The 18,526-nt window shown below is 55.0% G+C and overlaps 1 protein-coding gene across 6 annotated transcripts in view; it reads left to right on the top strand.

The window, feature by feature from the left end:
* Positions 1–18,526, top strand: part of EPB41L1 (erythrocyte membrane protein band 4.1 like 1) — a 148,370-nt gene that overhangs the window by 78,500 nt on the left and 51,344 nt on the right. For all 6 annotated transcript variants that reach the window (XM_050917233.1, XM_050917235.1, XM_050917237.1 and 3 more), the window contains one exon: positions 14,933–15,141. In XM_050917233.1, the coding sequence (XP_050773190.1) occupies positions 14,953–15,141 (189 nt within the window). In that variant the 5' untranslated portion in view covers positions 14,933–14,952. The remainder of the gene's footprint in view (positions 1–14,932; positions 15,142–18,526) is intronic.

Here is an 18,526-nt window from a genome sequence, read left to right as displayed (position 1 = left end):
CCCTTGGGAAGCAGGGCAGTGCTATTACCCCATTGTACAGATGGGGAACTGGGGCCTACGGAGGCTAAGTGGCTAAGCTAAGGTCACACCAGAAAGTTTGTGGCAGAGGAAGAAATGGACAGGTTTCTCCATTCTTAGACCATTGTGCCGATCACTGAAGCATCCTTCCTCTCTTTACTGCAGATTTTCATAGATTTCAAGGCCAGAAGGGACCTGGATCGTATAGTCTGACTACCTGTATAACACAGGCCAGAGACCTGCCCCAAAGTAATTCCTACAGCAAATCTTTTAGGAAAACAATGAATCCTGATTGGAACATTTTCAGGACTGGAGAATCCACCACAGTCCTTGGTAAAGTTAATGGTTAATTACTCGCACCATTAAAAATGTACGTCTCCTTTCCAATCTGACTTTGTCCAGCTTCATCTTCCATCCACTGGCTCATGCTATGTGTCTTTTGCTAGACTGAAGAGCCCATTATTAAATATTTGTCCCCCGTGTAGGTACTTGAAAACTAATCACGTCACCCGTTAATCTTCTGTTTGTTAAACTAAATAGGTTGAACTCCTTGAGTTTACCACTAGAAGGCAGGTTTTCCAATCTTTTAAGCATTCTCATGGCTCTTCTCGGAACCCTCTCCAATTTATCAACATCCTTCTTGATTTGTGGGCAGCAGAACTGGACACAGTATGCCAGCAGCAGTCACACCAGAGGCCAAATACAGAGGTCAAATAACCTCTCTGCTTCTACTCGAGATCCCCCTGTTTATGCATTCAAGGATGCTATAGCCCTTTTGACCACAGCGGCACACTGGATGCCTCATATTCACCTGATTATTCACCCTGACCCCCAAACGGTGATGTAACTGAGAGCAGAGGTGAGCCCCCCATGTAGCCCTCCCACCCTGGTGTCCCTCACCTGCAGCCATCTCTCCACACCCTCTCTGGCTCCTGCCGGCTCAGATCTGCTAGGGTGTTGGGTCTTTTGGGCAGGGTCAGTGTCTGATCCTAGGTCTTGTAAAGCAGGGGTGAGGCAGGGTCAGGATTTGAACATCTGAGGGAAAGAAGTTCTTTCCTCTGCAGGACAGACCCTGGGGTGCTCAGCCCCCCACTCTGGGGGGAAGCGACTAGAGGAGAGGTGGTCTGATCAATCTGCCTGTGTCTCTCACACCCCACTTTGACTCACAACAGCACCCTCCTGGAGCTCTGCTTTATGGCAGACAGGGAAGCGTTCGCCCATCAGCATGGCCTCTTGGCGCCCTGCCGCTGCAGGATGGGGGAGCAGCGCTGCAGTCAGGGGTCCCTACACCTATGCCGGGAGAGGGGAGCGGTGTCGGATCTAGTGGAAGGGAGGTCTAGGAAGATTCAATATGTTTAGAGGAGGAGTGTCTTTACCAGTGCTGCCTTGTCTCTGCCTGCCCTGTGCTGAGAGTTTTCAGACACGTACCTGTGGCCGGGTCCTCAGCTGTGGGAAGTTGGCTTGGCTCCCGCCTTCTCCCTGCTCCGACAGGTCAAATTAGAGTCAGCTGGGGGTGCCGAGAGTCCATCCTGATGGGCCTCGTATAAGCGTTTGGCTAAGCTAGAAATGTACATAGATGGTGCAACCTCTGCACTGGCTGCTCAGGGGAACCGAGGCCAGGCGTGGCCACCTACAGCAAGGTGCGCATTGTACAAGAGCAGTGCTACCCTGCCTGGGGTGCCGCGAAGCTGAGTGGGAGGGGTCCTGGCGGAGGAGAAGGACCTGAGGATGAAGGAAGCTCCATGAGCCAGAATCTAGTCTGCCTGCATTGCAGACCCATTCCTGTGTCTGGGGGCAGAGGAGCCAGCAGCTGGGAAAGAAACCAAGATTGAAAAGACCCTCAAACCATACAGGAAAGAAAACAGCTGACAAGGAAAAGGAATAGCAGAGCCCAAAAGAGACAGGAGAGAAGGTGGGGGTAACTCTGCCAGAGCAGGGAATGAGTCAGAGAAGAGGGAGGGCCCAGCTGTCACTCCAGCGCATGAGAGCTCCACTATCACTCAAGGACAAGGGTACTAGAGGGATACAATGAAGGCTCACCCCAGAGACAGATGCTTTCAGTTCAGGGCCTTGCAAGTAGGTGGCTGCAGCTCCTCCTCTTTGGGAACAACATGCCGAGAGTGTTTGTTTCTGAAGATTCGCACAGCCCAGCAGGCACCATTGAGGGTGGCGTGCCATGGCGCACTGTGTCGCTGTCGCTGCTGTTAGGCCAGGACGTGTCAATATTAGTAGGATTGCTTGGACATGCCAAACCCAAGCTGGGATCCTTTTCAACTGGGACATTCCTGCCTATTGGATTGTTTGTTAACACGCTGTGTGACGTCAGCGCTGAGCATCACCAAAGGGGCCCTCTGTGGGGAGAGGACGATGCAGGAAGTCAGGCAGAGGGAGCTGGGGGGCAGAGGGAGGAAGAAAGCTGTAGCTGGAGTAGGAGGATGATCTGGGGGGGGAGGGAGCAGGAAGGTGAACTCTGTGTATAAGCTCATGAAACCAGCCGCACGCTGCACAGCACGGCCCTGCTCTGTAAAATGGCAGCATGGCTTTCATCTGTATCCTCTCCCAGAGACTCCACATCACATCTGCTTAGTTTTCACACGTGAAAGGTTGGGGCTTTCCCCTGAGCTTCCAGCTCTGCAAACCGAGCCTGGCGTCTGCGAGTCAAACAGGGTTCCCTCCGGCTCATGCATCACCACCACCAAGGACTCTGCCCTGCGAAATTAGCCAAGGTGTCTGTTCGTGACTCCCAAGCTAGACTAGAACCCAGCCCGCTCCGCTGTAGCTGTGTTAGCACAGATTACACCGGCCATGGAGTAACGGCCCCTGCACATGTACCCTGGTTACCTGGCAGAGACACAATGCTGCTATGAGAGAAATGCGGCTGATCAAGCTGGGCTCTGACGATACAGAGTGAGAGCTGATAAGGACAAGGACCCCAGCGAAGGCATCCCCCCTTTCCCAGCATCTGGATGACATATGAGTGTTGCGTGCGGCAGAAGGCAAGTTGCTGGTTGCTGCCATATGAGCCCTCACCAGGGAGTGAACCGGGCACCTCCAAAGCTAAAAGCACAAATTGAGCCAAAGAGCGAGGCGGAACGTCTGAAACAGCTGGGTTGGGTACAGAGGGTCCGTGTAACCCATGCTGCCTAGTGATTTGCACTGCCACTGAGTGTGTACTTTAAAGATACCTCTGGCTGCTTTGTCTTATTCCTATGCAGTGTTTGCACCGGCAGGGGGATCCCAACCATGACCTCTCCTCACCAACCGAATGTGCTGCCTTGGTGCTCTGATGCGACCGTGATGGGACCGTCAGTACTTAGAGGACAGAAGAGCCATGGCAGTGTGACATGTTCTGAGGATGCCCATGGGGAGCATGTTGCCAAACGCTGCAATAACCTCGCTCAGCTGCCAAGCAGTGGCGCTTGCCATGCAACCCTAGGTCAGGACTGGGTCTTGTTTGTGTGTTGATAAAGCTATGGCTAGAGAAGCCCTCATGCTGAATGCCCCACTGTGTCCCTGCCACATGGTGCCTGATGCTAGAAGGGCTTTGCAGGGCAGTGGAGGAGAGGATGCAACTATGTAGCCATGAGGTGCCATAGGAAGGGACCCAGGAAACAGTCTAATCCTAATCTCAGCCCTAATCCTAATTCTGTTCAGTGCTTGGAACTGTGGTGGGGATTATTGCCTGGCTTTACTGTACCCATTAAGATGTGGTAAGTCAGGCTCTGTCCAGCCTCATGCACAACATGCTGGGGGCCATCTATTCTGACTGGCAGTGGGGTCCAGTGGGCAGGGCACAGGCCTGAGAGGCAGGAAAACTGGATTCTGTTCCCAGATTTGCTGTATGATCTTGGGTAAGTCACCTCCCCTCTCGGTCTTATCTATTTAGTTGCAAGCTCTCTGGGGGTGGAGTTGTCTCTTTACCACGTGTGCACAGAAGGCCCAGAACCCTGGGACTGTGATTGAAGTCGGGGCTATGTGCCATGGGTGGAATACAGATGATAACAATGCTAGCCCTGTGCAGATTCATCCCCCGGTTATCTGTAACCCCCCCACACCGCCGGAGTGTGCTGAGCAGTGCTGGGTGGCGTGTGCCTGAGCCCAGGGTTGCAGCTTTCCGGGTCTGCCAGCCATCGGCGTCTTCGTCACAGGGGCTCTCGGTGTTTTATGGCTGAGCCTGGAGCGAAGGGAGCTGATAAAAGCCAGACGCTCATTATTTATGAACAACATGGCTGTGAGGTGGGGAGACAGCGCTAGTGTTTGCAGCCCACAGAGGAGGCTGGGCACGGTGCTGGGGGCACAGGATGGGTAGCGCTGAAAGGGAGAGGCATGGCTCTGGCAGGCAAATGGGAGGGGGAAAGGGAGAGGCTGTCTCATGGGACATGTGGGGAAGGAGGGAGAGGGGCTCAGAGGCACTGTGTTGACTGTAAGGAGGAGATTCCTCCCTTGCAGGGAGATGAGCACTCTGTTTCTTTCCACTCCTGCCTTCCTACACTGGGAGCCTGGCTCTGGGCACCGTAGTTGGTTGTGTACTGGCTGGGAGGGGCAGCCCTGCTCTTTGTGGCATGTTTGCCAATGGAGGGGTGCCCAGCCTGCGCGGCACAGACCACTACTTCCTCTGCCCCCCCACCTTGTTGCATCAATATTTAACTAGTCTGGTCGGACAGACTGATTCAAGGGAGTGAGGCTGGGAGCAGGTGCCAAGGGGGACTCTAGGGGGCAGGCAGCCTGGGCCACAGCATGGAGGTATCAGGAGAGAGGATTTTACCTTGAATGGGTGACTTCTGCAGGGAGAGGCAGGGACTGGAGTTAGCTGGGGGCTGCCCCATAGCTATTGCTGCTTCGTGACACCCCACACCAGAGCCACCAGCCAGGAGGTGCCAGGTTTGGGGGAGCTGTCAACTGACTTCCTGTATAACTCTGCTTTGTCTCACAGCTTCTCTGGCCCAGATGCTAACAGAAAGAAACTCATCAGACAATCCAGCTGGCCTTTATTTTTTGGGTGGTTGTGAGGGGAGCTGCTAGGCAGGCTGGAGAGGAAGCAGGGTTGAGGAGGAGGGAGGTGGGAATGCAGGCAGAGGAGTGCTCAGAGTTTACTTTGCAGGAATAGCTGTGATGTTTGCCATATCTGAAGGTCTGACGCGCCAGCCTTGGGCCATTCTCTCTTGGCAGGCTTTTGTGCCCTGCGAAGATCCCCTCTGCAGTAGCACTGGCCTCTAAAAGAAATGAGTTCCCTTTGGGGATGGGAAACACGTGAATGTGCTCACAGCCCTGCAGCCAGGTGGGGAGCAGGCCAGGTGCACACTCTGTTCTGCGGTTCGGCTTCAGGAGTTCTGACGGCCAGAAATAAACACTGCTGTCTGTCAGCTGTCAGTATGGAATTTGAATCCACAGCATGGATAGCATACAGGACGTGGTTCAATGCAGAGTAAGAATTCAGCTCTCTCACGGCTTGTGCCAGCCTTATTGGGAATGGTGTGTTGGTGTGCACAGAGAGCTCCCAGCAGCTGCAGTACCTACCCCTCCCTGCAGGAGTCACTGCAGGGCATGAGGCAGGAACACCAGCTACAGAGGCAGTCACACCTGCTCCAGACTCGGCGGGGGTAGAAAAAGGACAGTCGGGAATACCATAGAGGTGCTTGCTGTGGGCCAGTAATGGGCAGCCCAAAAGCCTCTGCTCTCTCTGTGGGAGACGATCTGTGCAGTGGGGGTGCTGGGCTATGGACACTGAAAGGATCAGGGGTAGTGTGATCTGAAAGGTTTGTTAGCACTTGTTTGGGATGGTTGCCTGGCTCAGGAGTAGTGAAGTTAAAAGTGACTTATGCCAGGTTTCCTGCACAAGTGCAAGTTAACCCTTCATTCCCCAGCCGGTCAAGAATACTTTGACAAAAGGCTGTTTTATTGAAACATGCAGATGCGTTGAGATAGAAACTCTCAGTGGGAAAGGGTAGTTTTTCCTGTTTCCAAAAAAGGTTGGAAATTGTTAAAATAGGACGTTGTGACATTGATTTGAAACCAAAAGTGAAGCATTTTTTGGTTTGAAACGACTTTATTTTGGAGTGTAAGTTAATTTATTCTTTAAAATCAAATCTTTGACAGAAACATTTTGAAATTAACTAACAGTTTCCATTGACTTGAACAGAATTTGTTTTTCAGATTTTCGGTTTGCAAAAATGTTTGAGATTTCGATTGTTTTGTCCGGCTTTGGGATGGGAAAAATATTCAAAACCTTGAAAATTTCCCTGCAACAGGAAAACCATTTTTCTCCAAGCTCTCCTTCACACTCCCCTTGCCCCAGCCTGTGTTCTCTGGGTGCTACCAGAATATGAACAATTACTGATACTAACCTATGACGTCCCCTGTCCTGTGTCCTCTGGTGCTGCATACGTTGCAGAACAGCAATTTCAGAAAGGGCTTGGGGAGTTTGGGGACTGTATTTTATATTGCTCCAGAGATAAGGCCCAGGAGCAATGTTATCGACTGCCCAGACAGGCAAGGGACACAATGAAATAGAACTAATCATTGTTTTCAAAAGAACCACCCCAACCCAAAATAGCTTTCCTGGACATAAAAGGGTCGCTGTTTTCAAGGCTGTACTCTTTGGGTATGTCCACACTGCGATAAAACACCCTGGGCTGGCCCATGTAAGCTGGCTTGGGCTGTGAAGCTGTACAATTGCAGTGTAGATGTTCAGGCTTGCACAGGAGTCTGGGCTCTGAGACCCTCCCCCTTCTGGGGTCCCAGAGCCCCAGGCTTGGGCTGCACCACAATTTTACAGCCCCACAGCCTGAGCCAGCTGCTATGGGCCAGCCCTGGGTGTTTCATTGCGGTGTAGACATACCCTTAGAGGCCAGACGTTATCACGCCTGTCAGCATTTGACATGGATGCATAGGGACATTTTAGAGAGGGAAATCAGGACAGGCCTTGGAGCGCATGAGAAATCCTTGGGGTGGGGCAGAGCTTGGAGAGGCAGAGATGGGAACATGGTAAATATTTTAGTAAAAATAAGCACAGTCTTTCCTACCCAGAGAGGGTTGTTTTGGGTGTCTTTGTGTGTATGTGCTGGACGATGAGGAGGTGAAACCCAGTGATTCAGCTTTGCTGCAGACAGAAAATGGTCGGTGTCTCCTTCTGGCAAGGCCTGCCCCATGGTCTGCTCGGAAGATGAGCTGTGACAACGCCGTTAAATGGATTCTCTTTCATTTGAACTTTGGTGATTAAAGCACCACACAGCCTGCTTGCCTGTGAGCCGCGCGGACTGTGGGCAGGGGAAGAGACAGTGGGAAGTGGGAGGGCGGAAGGATGGGGAGAGAGGGGAGCCAGGGAAAGGCAGAAGCCCAGGGAGTGAGGAGAAGAAAAGCCAAGGAGAGCGAGGGAGCGAGAGCGAAGGGCTGGAAGGAGGGATCGAGGGAGAAGGTGAAAGAGCATGGAGGGAGTGGGGGGCACGGCGCAGTACATTCCAGAACCCGCTTTGCACAGCAGGGAGTTTGCCAGCAGCAGCAATGTCATCTCCCTGGGCAGAGACAGCCAAAGCACACAGAGCTGGGGGAGCTGGAGTGGGGCCTCTATGGCAGGGAGAAGTTGTTGGCTAGTTTAGCTCAGCTGGTTGGGGTGGCAGCCAGGAGGCGTTGATCAAGTCACACTGTCTTTTTGTCCTGTCCTTCCTCTCTCTGTTTCTCTCTCTAATGGAGGAGGATGTTTAAAGTCTCACAGATCTTGCCTTTGGGCGAAGGGTGATTTGAGGATGGGGTGGCAGCACAGCACGCTGAGGCCTGACCTGCAGCCGCTTTGGGGATTGTGCTGGGAAAGCCTGGAGCTGAAGAGATGAGACTGTGCCGGCTATCGCATCATGGGGACCAAATCCTCCCCACTCAGCTCAGCCAGCCCTCTGTCCACCTCCCCTGCTCTTCTAGTCCTGGTTACTCCCCGAGCACACATGGAGCTCTGCTGATGCACATCATTGCTAACCATCCCCAGAGCTGGGCCTCTACTCAGCTCTGCTGATGCACCCAAATCTGCCCCTGCAGCCCCCTGCTATTCCAGTCCTGGATCCCTCCTGAACAGAAACAGCCAATCATGGCCCTTGGTGGCACCCACTAATGGGTTGCAGGGAGAATGGTCCAGACCACACAGTTCATTTCACTCATGTCACCAATCTCCGGTGGTGAAAGGGCCGGGTGTGGTGTTGATCTGCTTTCATGGGTGGGGCCGTATTTGAGGCTTGAGTGGAAACGGAGCCATGGGGAATAAGAAGCAATTCTGCCTGCTGCCTGAACTTCTTGAGAGTTGTTTTTGCCCTAACCTGAACCTCTTGCTGTCTCTGCTGTAGGCCATGGCAGCAGCCCCTTTCTTAGCTGCACCATTGCTAGCACCTAGTATGGACATGATTTCCCCACTGCCATTACGCCAGGGACCGAAGTTCCACTGTAGACAAGGTCTGAGTGGTGTTGGGAAGGTGTATTCCAAAAGGTGCGAGGCCCTGGTTGTCCCTTAGGGCACGGCCCAATGGGGCTCAGCCTGAGTCGGCTACCCCCCGATGCAGTGCAGGGATGTGTCCAGGAGTGGGCTGAGGCTAAGAAGCTGGGTTTCCTGGCAGATGGCCTGTGTCACCATGCCAGTTAACTGCCCATCCCTGAGAAGGGGGTGGGGAGACCTGGGTCAAAGTGGGGAATGTGTAAGGAGGTTTCTTGCCCAAACAGCTGGGGGAGGAGGGGGAATTTATCTCTGATTTACCATGGCAGGTGCTTCAAGGTGTCCCACTACCTCTCAGAGAATGAGGACCAGGGCACTGCTCTGGATACCCCCAGCCCAGCCCCCAGGCGGGAGGCTAGTGAGTGCTTGGAGATCCATGTACCTTTGCTGGTGGAGCTGAGTGCATTTCACCAGTGGTGCCTGCAGATGTTTCATCAGCGTTCCATGGCTTGATCTCTGCCCCTTACATCACGGGCCTGGCCTGATGCTCTCAGAGCACTGCTTTGGTTTTTAATTATTGAGGGGTTTTGACTCAGCTCCCCCATGGGAACAGCCCGTTAGAACCCCAGTATGTCTGCAGAAGCTACTGCTATGGAATCCAGTGCAAAGCAGTCCAGGGTGAGCCACGGGCTGGCTCAGAGAGCCCCCTTTAAGGGAATAGGGATATGCATTTCTGCATGCAGATAATACATGGAGCTCAGACTAGCAGTCTGGGCCTTCAGCTCCAAAAGCATAAGCCTCTCACTTGAGCTTAGGGAGATCTCCCACCATGGGCCTTAGTGATAAATCCCATATCCTCTCCTAGGGCCCTCCATTCCCCTTGGCTTCCGCTGTCTGCAGCAGGTCATACTGCTCTGCCTTGCCATACACTTAGCCTCTATTTGAGTCTAATGCTGCTTCCTGCACCCGAGCTGAGCAAAGGTTTAGAAACCTGCAGAAGAGCTGGAATCTAAAAGGAATGTTTTCAGGTTCAGGCACTGTTAAAATGCAACCTTCCCTTCCCTTGTCCTTGCTGTAACCGTGGCATCTTCCTATCCTCAGCCTGGGTGACACTGGCACTTGCTTTAGAGTGACAGATGAGGAGTTCAGAATGGTGCCCAGTGCCCCATACATATGGCTGCCTTTGGCGCTTTCCAGTAAAACCCCAGGACAGCAGTGTAGTGGGGGGCCTGGGGCTAAGGCAGGCTCCCTGCCTGCCCTAGCTCTGCGTAGCTCCTGGAAGCCCAGAGCCCATACTCCCTCCTGCACCCCAGCCCCAGTGAAAGTGAGTGAGGGCGGGGAAGAGTTAGGGAGGGAGCAGGGGCGGGTCCTCAGGGAAGGGGCGTGGCAGGGGCATTCTGTTTTGTGTGATTAGAAAGTTGTCAACCCTAATGACCAGCCTACAGGAGCTGAGCTCTGGCCTAATGTTTTTAGCAGCATGGTTGCCCTTTCCTCTCCTTGGCCACAGTGTATTTGAAGATAGGTCCCTGGCTTCAGGAGTGGGTATATGTATTTTGCCACCCCAAGCACGGCAGTCAGGCGGCTTTTGGCGGCATGCCTGCGCGAGGTCCGCTGGTAATGCAGATTCGGCGGCATGCCTGCGGGAGGCCCATCGGTCCTGCGCCTTCGGCGTACCCGCCGCCGAATTGCTGCTGAAACCGCGGAACCAGCGGACCTCCCACAGGCACCCATCGAAGGCAGCCTGACTGCCACCCTCACAGCGACCGGCAGGCGGCCCCCCGCAGCTTGCCGCCCCAGGCGTGCGCTGTTGCCTGGAACCACCCCTGCCTGGCTTTCCCTCTGTCCCTATTTGTAGCTTCCTAACCTGGGTGGGACAGTTGCCTTCACTCAGTGCAACCTGGCGTCCAGCAGAAAGAATTTCTGGCCTCTCGGGCTGCTGAACTCAACATATAGTTGACCATGGTCATGACCCCTAACCCCCATCCACCACCTCCTCTCACACCTGCTAGGTGCTACTTGGAAGGGTGTGGCCTGTACCTTTGAAAAGCCCCCTGGAACGGAGCACAGAAAGTCTTCTGCTTGCAGTAGACAGAGCTCCTTTTTTGGAAGCTCAGTGTGAAAGGCCAGAGCCTACACTTGGGCCTCTCAGCTGCGGTCGTGTCCTGGAGGAAGAATTTCAGTCTGAATACGTCCAGTTAACATGTGCCTCTGAGCCTGGGTGGTTGCCCAGGCGTGGTGTGGGCAGGCAGGGTTGGCTGTGGTGGGACGCTGTGGACCTGCTGGGGAGCTAGCACAGGGACACGTCACACTGAGGAGGAGGAGGAGCAGCACAGTGTCCAGAAGTGAGAAGACCTGGAAGCCTGGAGCGGAGTGGGGCCGGTCTAATCAGCTCCCACATGACCCTCCCCCAGCCCCTAGTGCAGGGCGTGCTGGAGCAAGGAGGGATGTGGCAGAGGCATGGCTGGGGCAAACTGAGCTCCTGCGAACCCCAGTTGACAGATGGTCCTTTGGGGGCTGTTGCCCTCCCCTGTAGATTAGAGCATCTCCCAGTTCCCTGATGGGCTGAGTGGAGCTGGGGCAGCACCAGATCTGGACCTGAAACCTTGGGCCTAAGATCCACGCTGAGGAAGTCGTGATGTAAGCAATTAACTACTGCCCATTGCTGAGCCGCTTCGCCAGCCGGGGCAGGGGAGGGGCCGCGTGGGATAACGTTGCAAAGGGCACATTGCCCCAGCACATAAGAGGATGACAGAAAAAGGGGAACAACTCTATTTCAAACGCACACGCTGGTTTTGTTCCTTTGTTTTGTGTTTCACTTCTTCATGCCATGGAAAGAGGCTTTTCAAGATTCTTTCCCCTCCCCCTGATTTACCTGGAAAGATCAAACTACCTTGTACTGCCTTCCTTCTCTGTTGCTGGAGCCGTGGCAGGTTCCTCAGGCCTCCGATGAAGGAGCTGGGGGCTGGCGATTCTCTCCCAAAGAGAGCCTTTTCCCAGCTGTGTGTCAGGTGTTTGAATTAAATAGGCGTCACCAAAGTGAGTTTTAAGCAGTCTGACTAAAAATTCCTCTCCTTCGCTCCTGTGGGCTCATAAGGTCACTCTCTGGCCAAGTCGGAATCCCACGTTCTCCGGTTTTCCACGGAGACCTCCAGCCAAAAGGAGCAAGACGAGCTGAGCTTTCCAAAATTCAAAACCAACCCAAATCAAAAACCTCTTCATGAAAACGGGTCAGGCCTCGTTTTTCCACCCTCTTCTGGTCACCAGCCGGCTAAAAAGCAGCAGGTTTCCCTGCAGGGTGTAGCCAGCCTGTGGAAGTCAGCCCTGCAGGAGCTTGTTAAGGAGTAGGGCGGGGGCCGGATTTCAGAGCAAGGCTGGGTGGTTTCCTGATCCCTGTTAGTTGCACCAACACAGATAATGATTTGGTTATTCAAATCTCGTGCTTTAGGGCATGAGCTGATTGCTTAGGTGGGGCTTGCTAGCGCATGCTTCATTGCACAGCCTCTTTGGTGAGGTATGGGAGAGCTCCACTTCTCTCCCTCAGCGGCACTGAGCAGCGCTGGCCCTAGGCTGGAGATGGGCCCTCTCACTGCTGCCTTAGGGAGACTCCTGTAGAGCACTTTGCTGCTTAGCTCCGCTGAGGAACTAGGAGTGACTTTGGGGCTGGGAGACTTGCTGCTGCCTGTCACTGGGATTAGAGGCCTGAATACAAAGCCAAAGCATGGTCAGCGTAGGCACCCCATTCCTGGGTGTCTGGTTGTAGCTCCCAGGACCGTGCAGACAGGAGTCACAAGTGCAAGCCTTCTCCCTCCTCCCAGAGAGATTTACATTGTTGCCAGGGAACGAGGGACCACGGGGGACACACAGCTGCCTCTTGCATAAACTGGCACTGTGCCCTCATGCATGTCATTTCACAGAGCCCAGTGCTTCAGGGGGACTATCCTGCCGTGGGGGTCAGACAACAGGGAGCGCAAGGTGCGCTATGGTTCTGCATCAGGGTCGGGCTGACTGCAGCCCTGGGGGCTTTTCTTTACTGCATGTTGTGGGGAACATGAATTTGCCATGGAAGATGCCCTGTGTCGGCTCAGTTGGAACATGGCACCCCCCAGACCCTGGGCCAGGGTGCGGCCCAGGCCCTATACCAGGTCAGTGCCCTGAATACCTGTGGGGCTGAAGTTGCTTTCTACTGAATCTATTGGATTATTAGCTTTGAGTTTGAATTCCCACTCTCCCCTCTGATCCTTCCAGGCTGGTGACTTCCCCTTTTAATTCCCAGGGCACCAGATCCCCCTTTGGGAAGGGGCTGCAGCCACCCCCATTTAGAAATGTGGTCCAGGCGTTCTGGGCATTTTTAGGCAATCCCACTAGTTAAAATGCTCCCGACGTGCTGACGTCACCGGCAGCCTGCCAGCTGGGGTGTCCTGCTTGTTGTGTGTCCCAGGATCTGGGCTCAGTGCCCCCTGGGCCTTGGTTTGGGCTCGTTTGCAGGGATTGTTCTCCAAAAATGCCTGCAACTGGTCCCCTAATTTCACTAAATGGAAAGGCCTGTGTTGCCCCAGGGCAGTTTAAGACTGGATCCTTGGATCCATGTCTGGGGGTAGCAGGGGACTTGAGGGTGAATCTGTGGCAGGGCACAGGCAGATTTCTGCTCATCTCCCGCCTGCTGGGTTGAGCTGCATTACTTGGGATGGAGGGAGAGAAGAATATATTGGGGTGGGCTGGGGAAGTGGTTCCATTTGGGGGGCCCTTGTATTGTGATGGATCTGAAGCACGGCGGGTGGGAGTATCTCTCAGCAGGGCAGCTGGATCTGCTGGCCCCGGGAGCTGTGACCCCCACAGTGCTGGCTGTATTGGAGATGAGGGCCCTAGTGTGGAGGACTCATTAGCGAAGCTGGTCATTTGAGTGGCTCCAGGATATTAATCCCCATCACTGCGTGCAGCTGCGTTTGCCATCTCGCTAAGCCTGCCTGACAATGGACAGGCTGCATTAGGCCTGACGCTGTAAATTCGGGGCTCAGGGACAGGCAGTGCCTGCTTTTGAAAGCTAATTGCCACGTGGCTTCTCTGTCTCCAGCTCAGGGCAATGGAAAACTTGGGTCACGTGGCCAAGTCCTCCTATTCCTAGCCAGGTGAGGGTCCCATACAGGCTGTGTGTCATGCCCCTCCCTCAGCCGCCTGAAGGCCCGCTGGCTGCGTCTGCCCCAAGGGCTCTGTGACATTCTCCCACTACTGCTCCAGCACCTGGACAGGACACCCAGCAATGACCCTGCTGACAGCAGCCTCTGAGAGTGCTTCACCCAGGGGCTCGCCACTGGCTGCACCGGCGCGGGAAAATGTCATGGAAACCTGGTTGTGGACAGGGCCAGGGAGAGTCCATTGCAGGAGGACACAGGAATCCAGAGCACGTTCTCCCTGAGCCAGGGGCTGGTCCTAGAGCCCACTGTGGGAGGGCACAGGAATCCAGCGCAGGTTCTCTGTGTGCCCTGGGGCTGGTCCCAGAGCCTGTTGCGGGAGGGCACAGGAACCCAGCACAGGTTCTCTCTGTGCCCTGGGGCTGGTCCCAGAGTCCACTGTGGGAGGGTACAGGATCCCAGTGCAGGTTCTCCCTGAGCCAGGGGCTGGTCCCAGAGCCCGTTGCGGGAGGGCACAGGCATCCAGTGCAGGTTCTCCCCGTGCCCAGGGGCTGGTCCCAGAGCCCATTGCGGGAGGGCACAGGCATCCAGTGCAGGTTCTCCCCGTGCCCAGGGGCTGGTCCCAGAGCCCATTGCGGGAGGGCACAGGCATCCAGTGCAGGTTCTCCCCGTGCCCAGGGGCTGGTCCCAGAGCCCGTTGCGGGAGGGCACAGGCATCCAGTGCAGGTTCTCCCCGTGCCCAGGGGCTGGTCCCAGAGCCCGTTGCGGGAGGGCACAGGCATCCAGTGCAGGTTCTCCCCGTGCCCAGGGGCTGGTCCCAGAGCCCGTTGCGGGAGGGCACAGGAATCCAGCACAGGTTCTCCCTGTGCCCAGGGGCTGGTTCCAGAGTCCCTTCCAGCTCAGGTTCTTCTTCCTATTCCAAGTGACTAACAAGTCAGCAGAGCCCCACCCTTGCACTTTGCATGCTGGCTGAGGGTCTCCCCCCTCGTCCCCGTCCTTCCCTGCAGAACTGACCTCCAGGAGCAGCTGCTAAAGGAACCAAAAGGAGAGAGTGCACCGTGGGCTGGTAACCGATCAAGGGTATGACTGTGATTTCCCAACCGTGGGGCGAAGCTCCATGGAGAGGCTGAGCCTGGCAGGGCCTGTTGTGATAGGGGCTTGCGGGGCTGCTATTGGGGTGCCTGGACAGCAGGCTCAGTCAGCATGCGAAGTGTCATCGAGTTTGGAAGCCCCTGGCGTAGCTGTTACCAAGAAATCATTAGCACCTGGAATGCTGCTGGGCGTGTGCCTCCTCACAGACACTGGGGAGATTGCTTCAAAGGCCAGGATGGCATTTAATTCCCTCTCTCTCTCCTCCTTCTCCTTACCTATGCAGCTGCAGAATAATTAGTCACCATGACGACAGAGACGGGCCCAGACTCAGGGGTGAAGAATGCCCAGGAGGAGCCCCCGCAGCAGCAGCTGGAGGCAGCAGCAACCAGCCCAACCACGGTGACCACTGGCTCTGGCCCGACAGCCAACAACCGGGAAGCTGAGGCCAACGAGAAGCCCAGAGCCCAGGCTGACTCCAGAAGTGCGGAGCCGGTGAGTGGGTGGCGGGCCAGGGAGTGCCAGTGAGGTGCTCGGACCCATAGGCCTGAGCGCTTGGTATTGAGTGGGACGCTACCTGGTCCCAGCGGGCAGGTGCCCACCCTGTCAGTGGCCACTCTCAGCAGAGGGAGGGGATGGAGGTGGAGTCTGAGCTTCCCGCTAGAGGGAGCTCTCAGGGCAGGCAGGGAAAAGTCTGCCCATGCTGCACCTGTTCTGTGGAGGCCTTTGGTCTCCATGGCTGGCATCATTTGGCCCCTTCCCTCTTGCCAATAAAGACAGTTCCCTTGCAGAGTGTGATTAGACACACTGGGCACTGTCTCCCTGAGCCTCTCTGCACCTGAGCCAATAGGAGGACACTGAGGATGTGAGCAGCGGTATTATTAACTTCACACAAGCCAGCTGCCCCATTTGCCATTGGGCAGTGCCCAGTGGAGCCATCCAGCCATTGCATACAGAGATACCACGCAGCCTGGAGCTGGCCCCAGGATCTCCACTTAGCAGCCTCTGCCTGCTGTCTGCCATATTGTGCCGGGGCTCAGACCCACTCCAGGAAGTGCATGTCTAGGAAACACCCACACATCAGGGCAGACTGATGGCGCTGGGTCTCCCTGCGTGTATGGGCCACACACCCTCTTGCTTATCTGCCCTGCAGAGGGGTTTAGGGAGTGATACAGAAGCTGATGTGTGCCAAGTCAGTCTGTGCCTCTGTCCAGAGTAGCTGCCTTTTGCTTTAGCTCTCCAAGCTCTATAACGGGATAGGCTGGAATGGCTGGGGCCTGTTGAGTGGGTGAATGGGGGACCCACCCTAGGCCACCCCAGCCCACCACACAAGGGGCTAGTGCTACAGGGCTCTGCACAATCAGCATCACTTTACAAACTCAGCTTGCTCATCCCCATTAGAGTAGCAGAGCTATCTCCATCCACCCTCTGGGCAGAACAGGAGAGACACCCTGCCCCCCAGGGCCGGTCTTGCCCAGCGCTGGGTCATGGCTTTGGGAGCCCCAGGCAGAGAGTGAGGAGCAGTGCTGGGAGCCCAAAGGAACATGACAGTGCAGGAAACAGAGTGCTGCTGAGCAGCTGCCAAGGTCCCCATACCCAGCTGCAGGGTCAGGGGCTGAGGGAGGCAAGTAGCCACATGCCTCGATGAACTGATGCAATCCCTGGCAGAGCTCAAAGCTGCCGAAGGGCTGCTCTAATCTGTGCTGCTGTAAAAGTCCTGTGTTCTCCAGCCCTGCCCCGGACACCTCTCTACTAGCTGGAAAGGAGGGAGTGCAGTGGAGCAGCTATCTCACTGTGTCCTTGGGGGATTTCCTCCTGCTGCTCTGAGCTGCTGGAGCGGAGTGGCACCAGAAATGGGAGCTAAACCTGTGTCTCCTCAGACAAGCTCATTCTTCTCACGCACACAGATGAAGGCTTCTCTGGGAGAGGTTTACTGAGAAGAATTTCTCAGACCTCTTGGTGAAGCCTGTTCAGTTGTGGAGGAGGGCGCTCCATGTGATTCCACCTCTCCTATCACCAGGCCTGCTCCCAGCCAACTCCCTAAGCCAGGCTGGTGACTGAAGCAGGCGGGGAAGAGCTCTGTTTCTATCACACATGGTTGAACTGCTGGCAATGCCATCATGTTCCTACTAGCAGAGCGAGACAACTCAGTGAGGAAGCCTGTGATGGAGAATCAGCTCACAGGTGTCATTTCCCAGGGTCACTTTTCTGACCTTGTTTGTCTGCCAGACAAAGACACAGGATGGAAGAATGGAGCCTGGCTTGTCAGAGACTGAAATAATCTCGCAGTTTCATTTGGCTGCAGGATTCCTCTTTGCCTTGCATCCAAAAGTGCTGTATAGTGTCCTTCCATGTTCGTTAACCTGCCAACAGAGAGCTCCACTAACTGTAACTCAGGAGGTTGAGCTGCCATCCCTTCTCTAGTCCCCAGACCGTGCTCCTTTCCATTGCCTCTGGAAAATAACTCCCAAAGGGGCCAGAAAGAAAGCCCCATGCCTCAGCCAATGCACAAAGAGATAGGAGCGAGATTTCACACTACCGGTGCCCGGAAATGCTATATGAGCCCTCCCGGAACCCTAGGGACCTATTCGTGTTGCCGAAGCCTGTGCCACAGCATCTGCCCTGCGAGGCTGAGCTGTGCTGGTGTGGGTAAAGCTAGTGAGGGTATCTCTGCCCAAGCTGCAGTCCCACTTTGCATTGCAGTATAGACATACCCTGGGTCGCTTCTTGGGGGAAAGGACCAGGGGGAGCTGTGATGACCTGAGAGGAGGACTTGGAATCTATGACCTAGGATGGGGAGTCTTGGCTTCTCAGAGGAAACATCTAACCAGGCCGATGAGTCAGAGTTATCATGGCCAGGGCAGTTGTGTTGCCAGAGGAGGTAGGGCCTTTCCTGCTGCAGTGGAAAGGGACAGTCCATATCCTGCCCAGGGGAAAATTGCCAGCAGTATTTCCAAGCCGATAAATAATTGAAACAAACCCAACATAGCTGCTAATTGCAGCAGGTGGAGAGGATGCACAGTGCATGCTAGGCACCAGTTGCCAAGAAAAAGCCATTTAACCCCATAGGAGAATCAGTCCCCACAATCTTATCTCCTGTGATTGGCCACAGGCCATGTTCTGCTTTCAGTCACACTGGTGTCATCCTGTTCCCACCCGAGCCTACCCCAGCCTACCGACCAAGAGCCTCTCTGTGCTAGAATGACAGAGATAAGCAGCAAAAGGGTTTGACTGTTGGCTCAGAAAATATCTAATGCAGGTGATTGCAAAGAGCCGTTGGTCACTGATGTGCAGAGGCAGCTGGTGCAAGGGCAGTCAGAGCTTATGTGGTCCCTTACCATCTCCATGAGAGTCCTCACTTTCTGTGGCCACATGGTGAGGCTCTCACTGCTTGCCCTGGGTTGGTTGGCCAGACCTTGGAAGCTGCTTAAGGCCAAGAGGGGGAGGAAAACACAGGGGAGGAAAAAGTTGCTTCTCGGGATGGTGTGAGAATCGTGCTTGAAAAGGGTGCCTGACCCCCTTAGCTGCATGGTCACAGCATGGGCAGCGGTGATAAAAGCGCCCCCACCCCTGCCTTATCAGTCTGCCTTGTCCAGACTGGGCGGTGAGAGGAAAGCTCCCTGGCCCATGTGGACAAGAAGAGAGTAGGCTGAGAAACCCACCAAGCTTGCTTCCATTTGAAACTAACCCTAGGGCAGGGTTTGAAGTCCAGTCAGCAGAGAGCACTGTCTGGCTCCCTCCCTTGTCTCGTGATGTGGGCAGCAAGGACTTGATTGGGGCCTGAATCCCCATCTGAGGAGGAGAAATGGGAGCTCACGATGCCACTGCATCATTCACCTCCCAGGGTCACCTGCTGTGCAGCTGCCCGGAGAACCCGTTC

The sequence above is a fragment of the Gopherus flavomarginatus genome, chromosome 11, assembly GCF_025201925.1.
Source record: "Gopherus flavomarginatus isolate rGopFla2 chromosome 11, rGopFla2.mat.asm, whole genome shotgun sequence".
NCBI lineage: Eukaryota > Metazoa > Chordata > Testudines > Testudinidae > Gopherus > Gopherus flavomarginatus.
The sequence above is the reverse complement of the archived record's forward strand: the minus strand, read 5'-3'. Positions and strand labels throughout refer to the sequence as shown.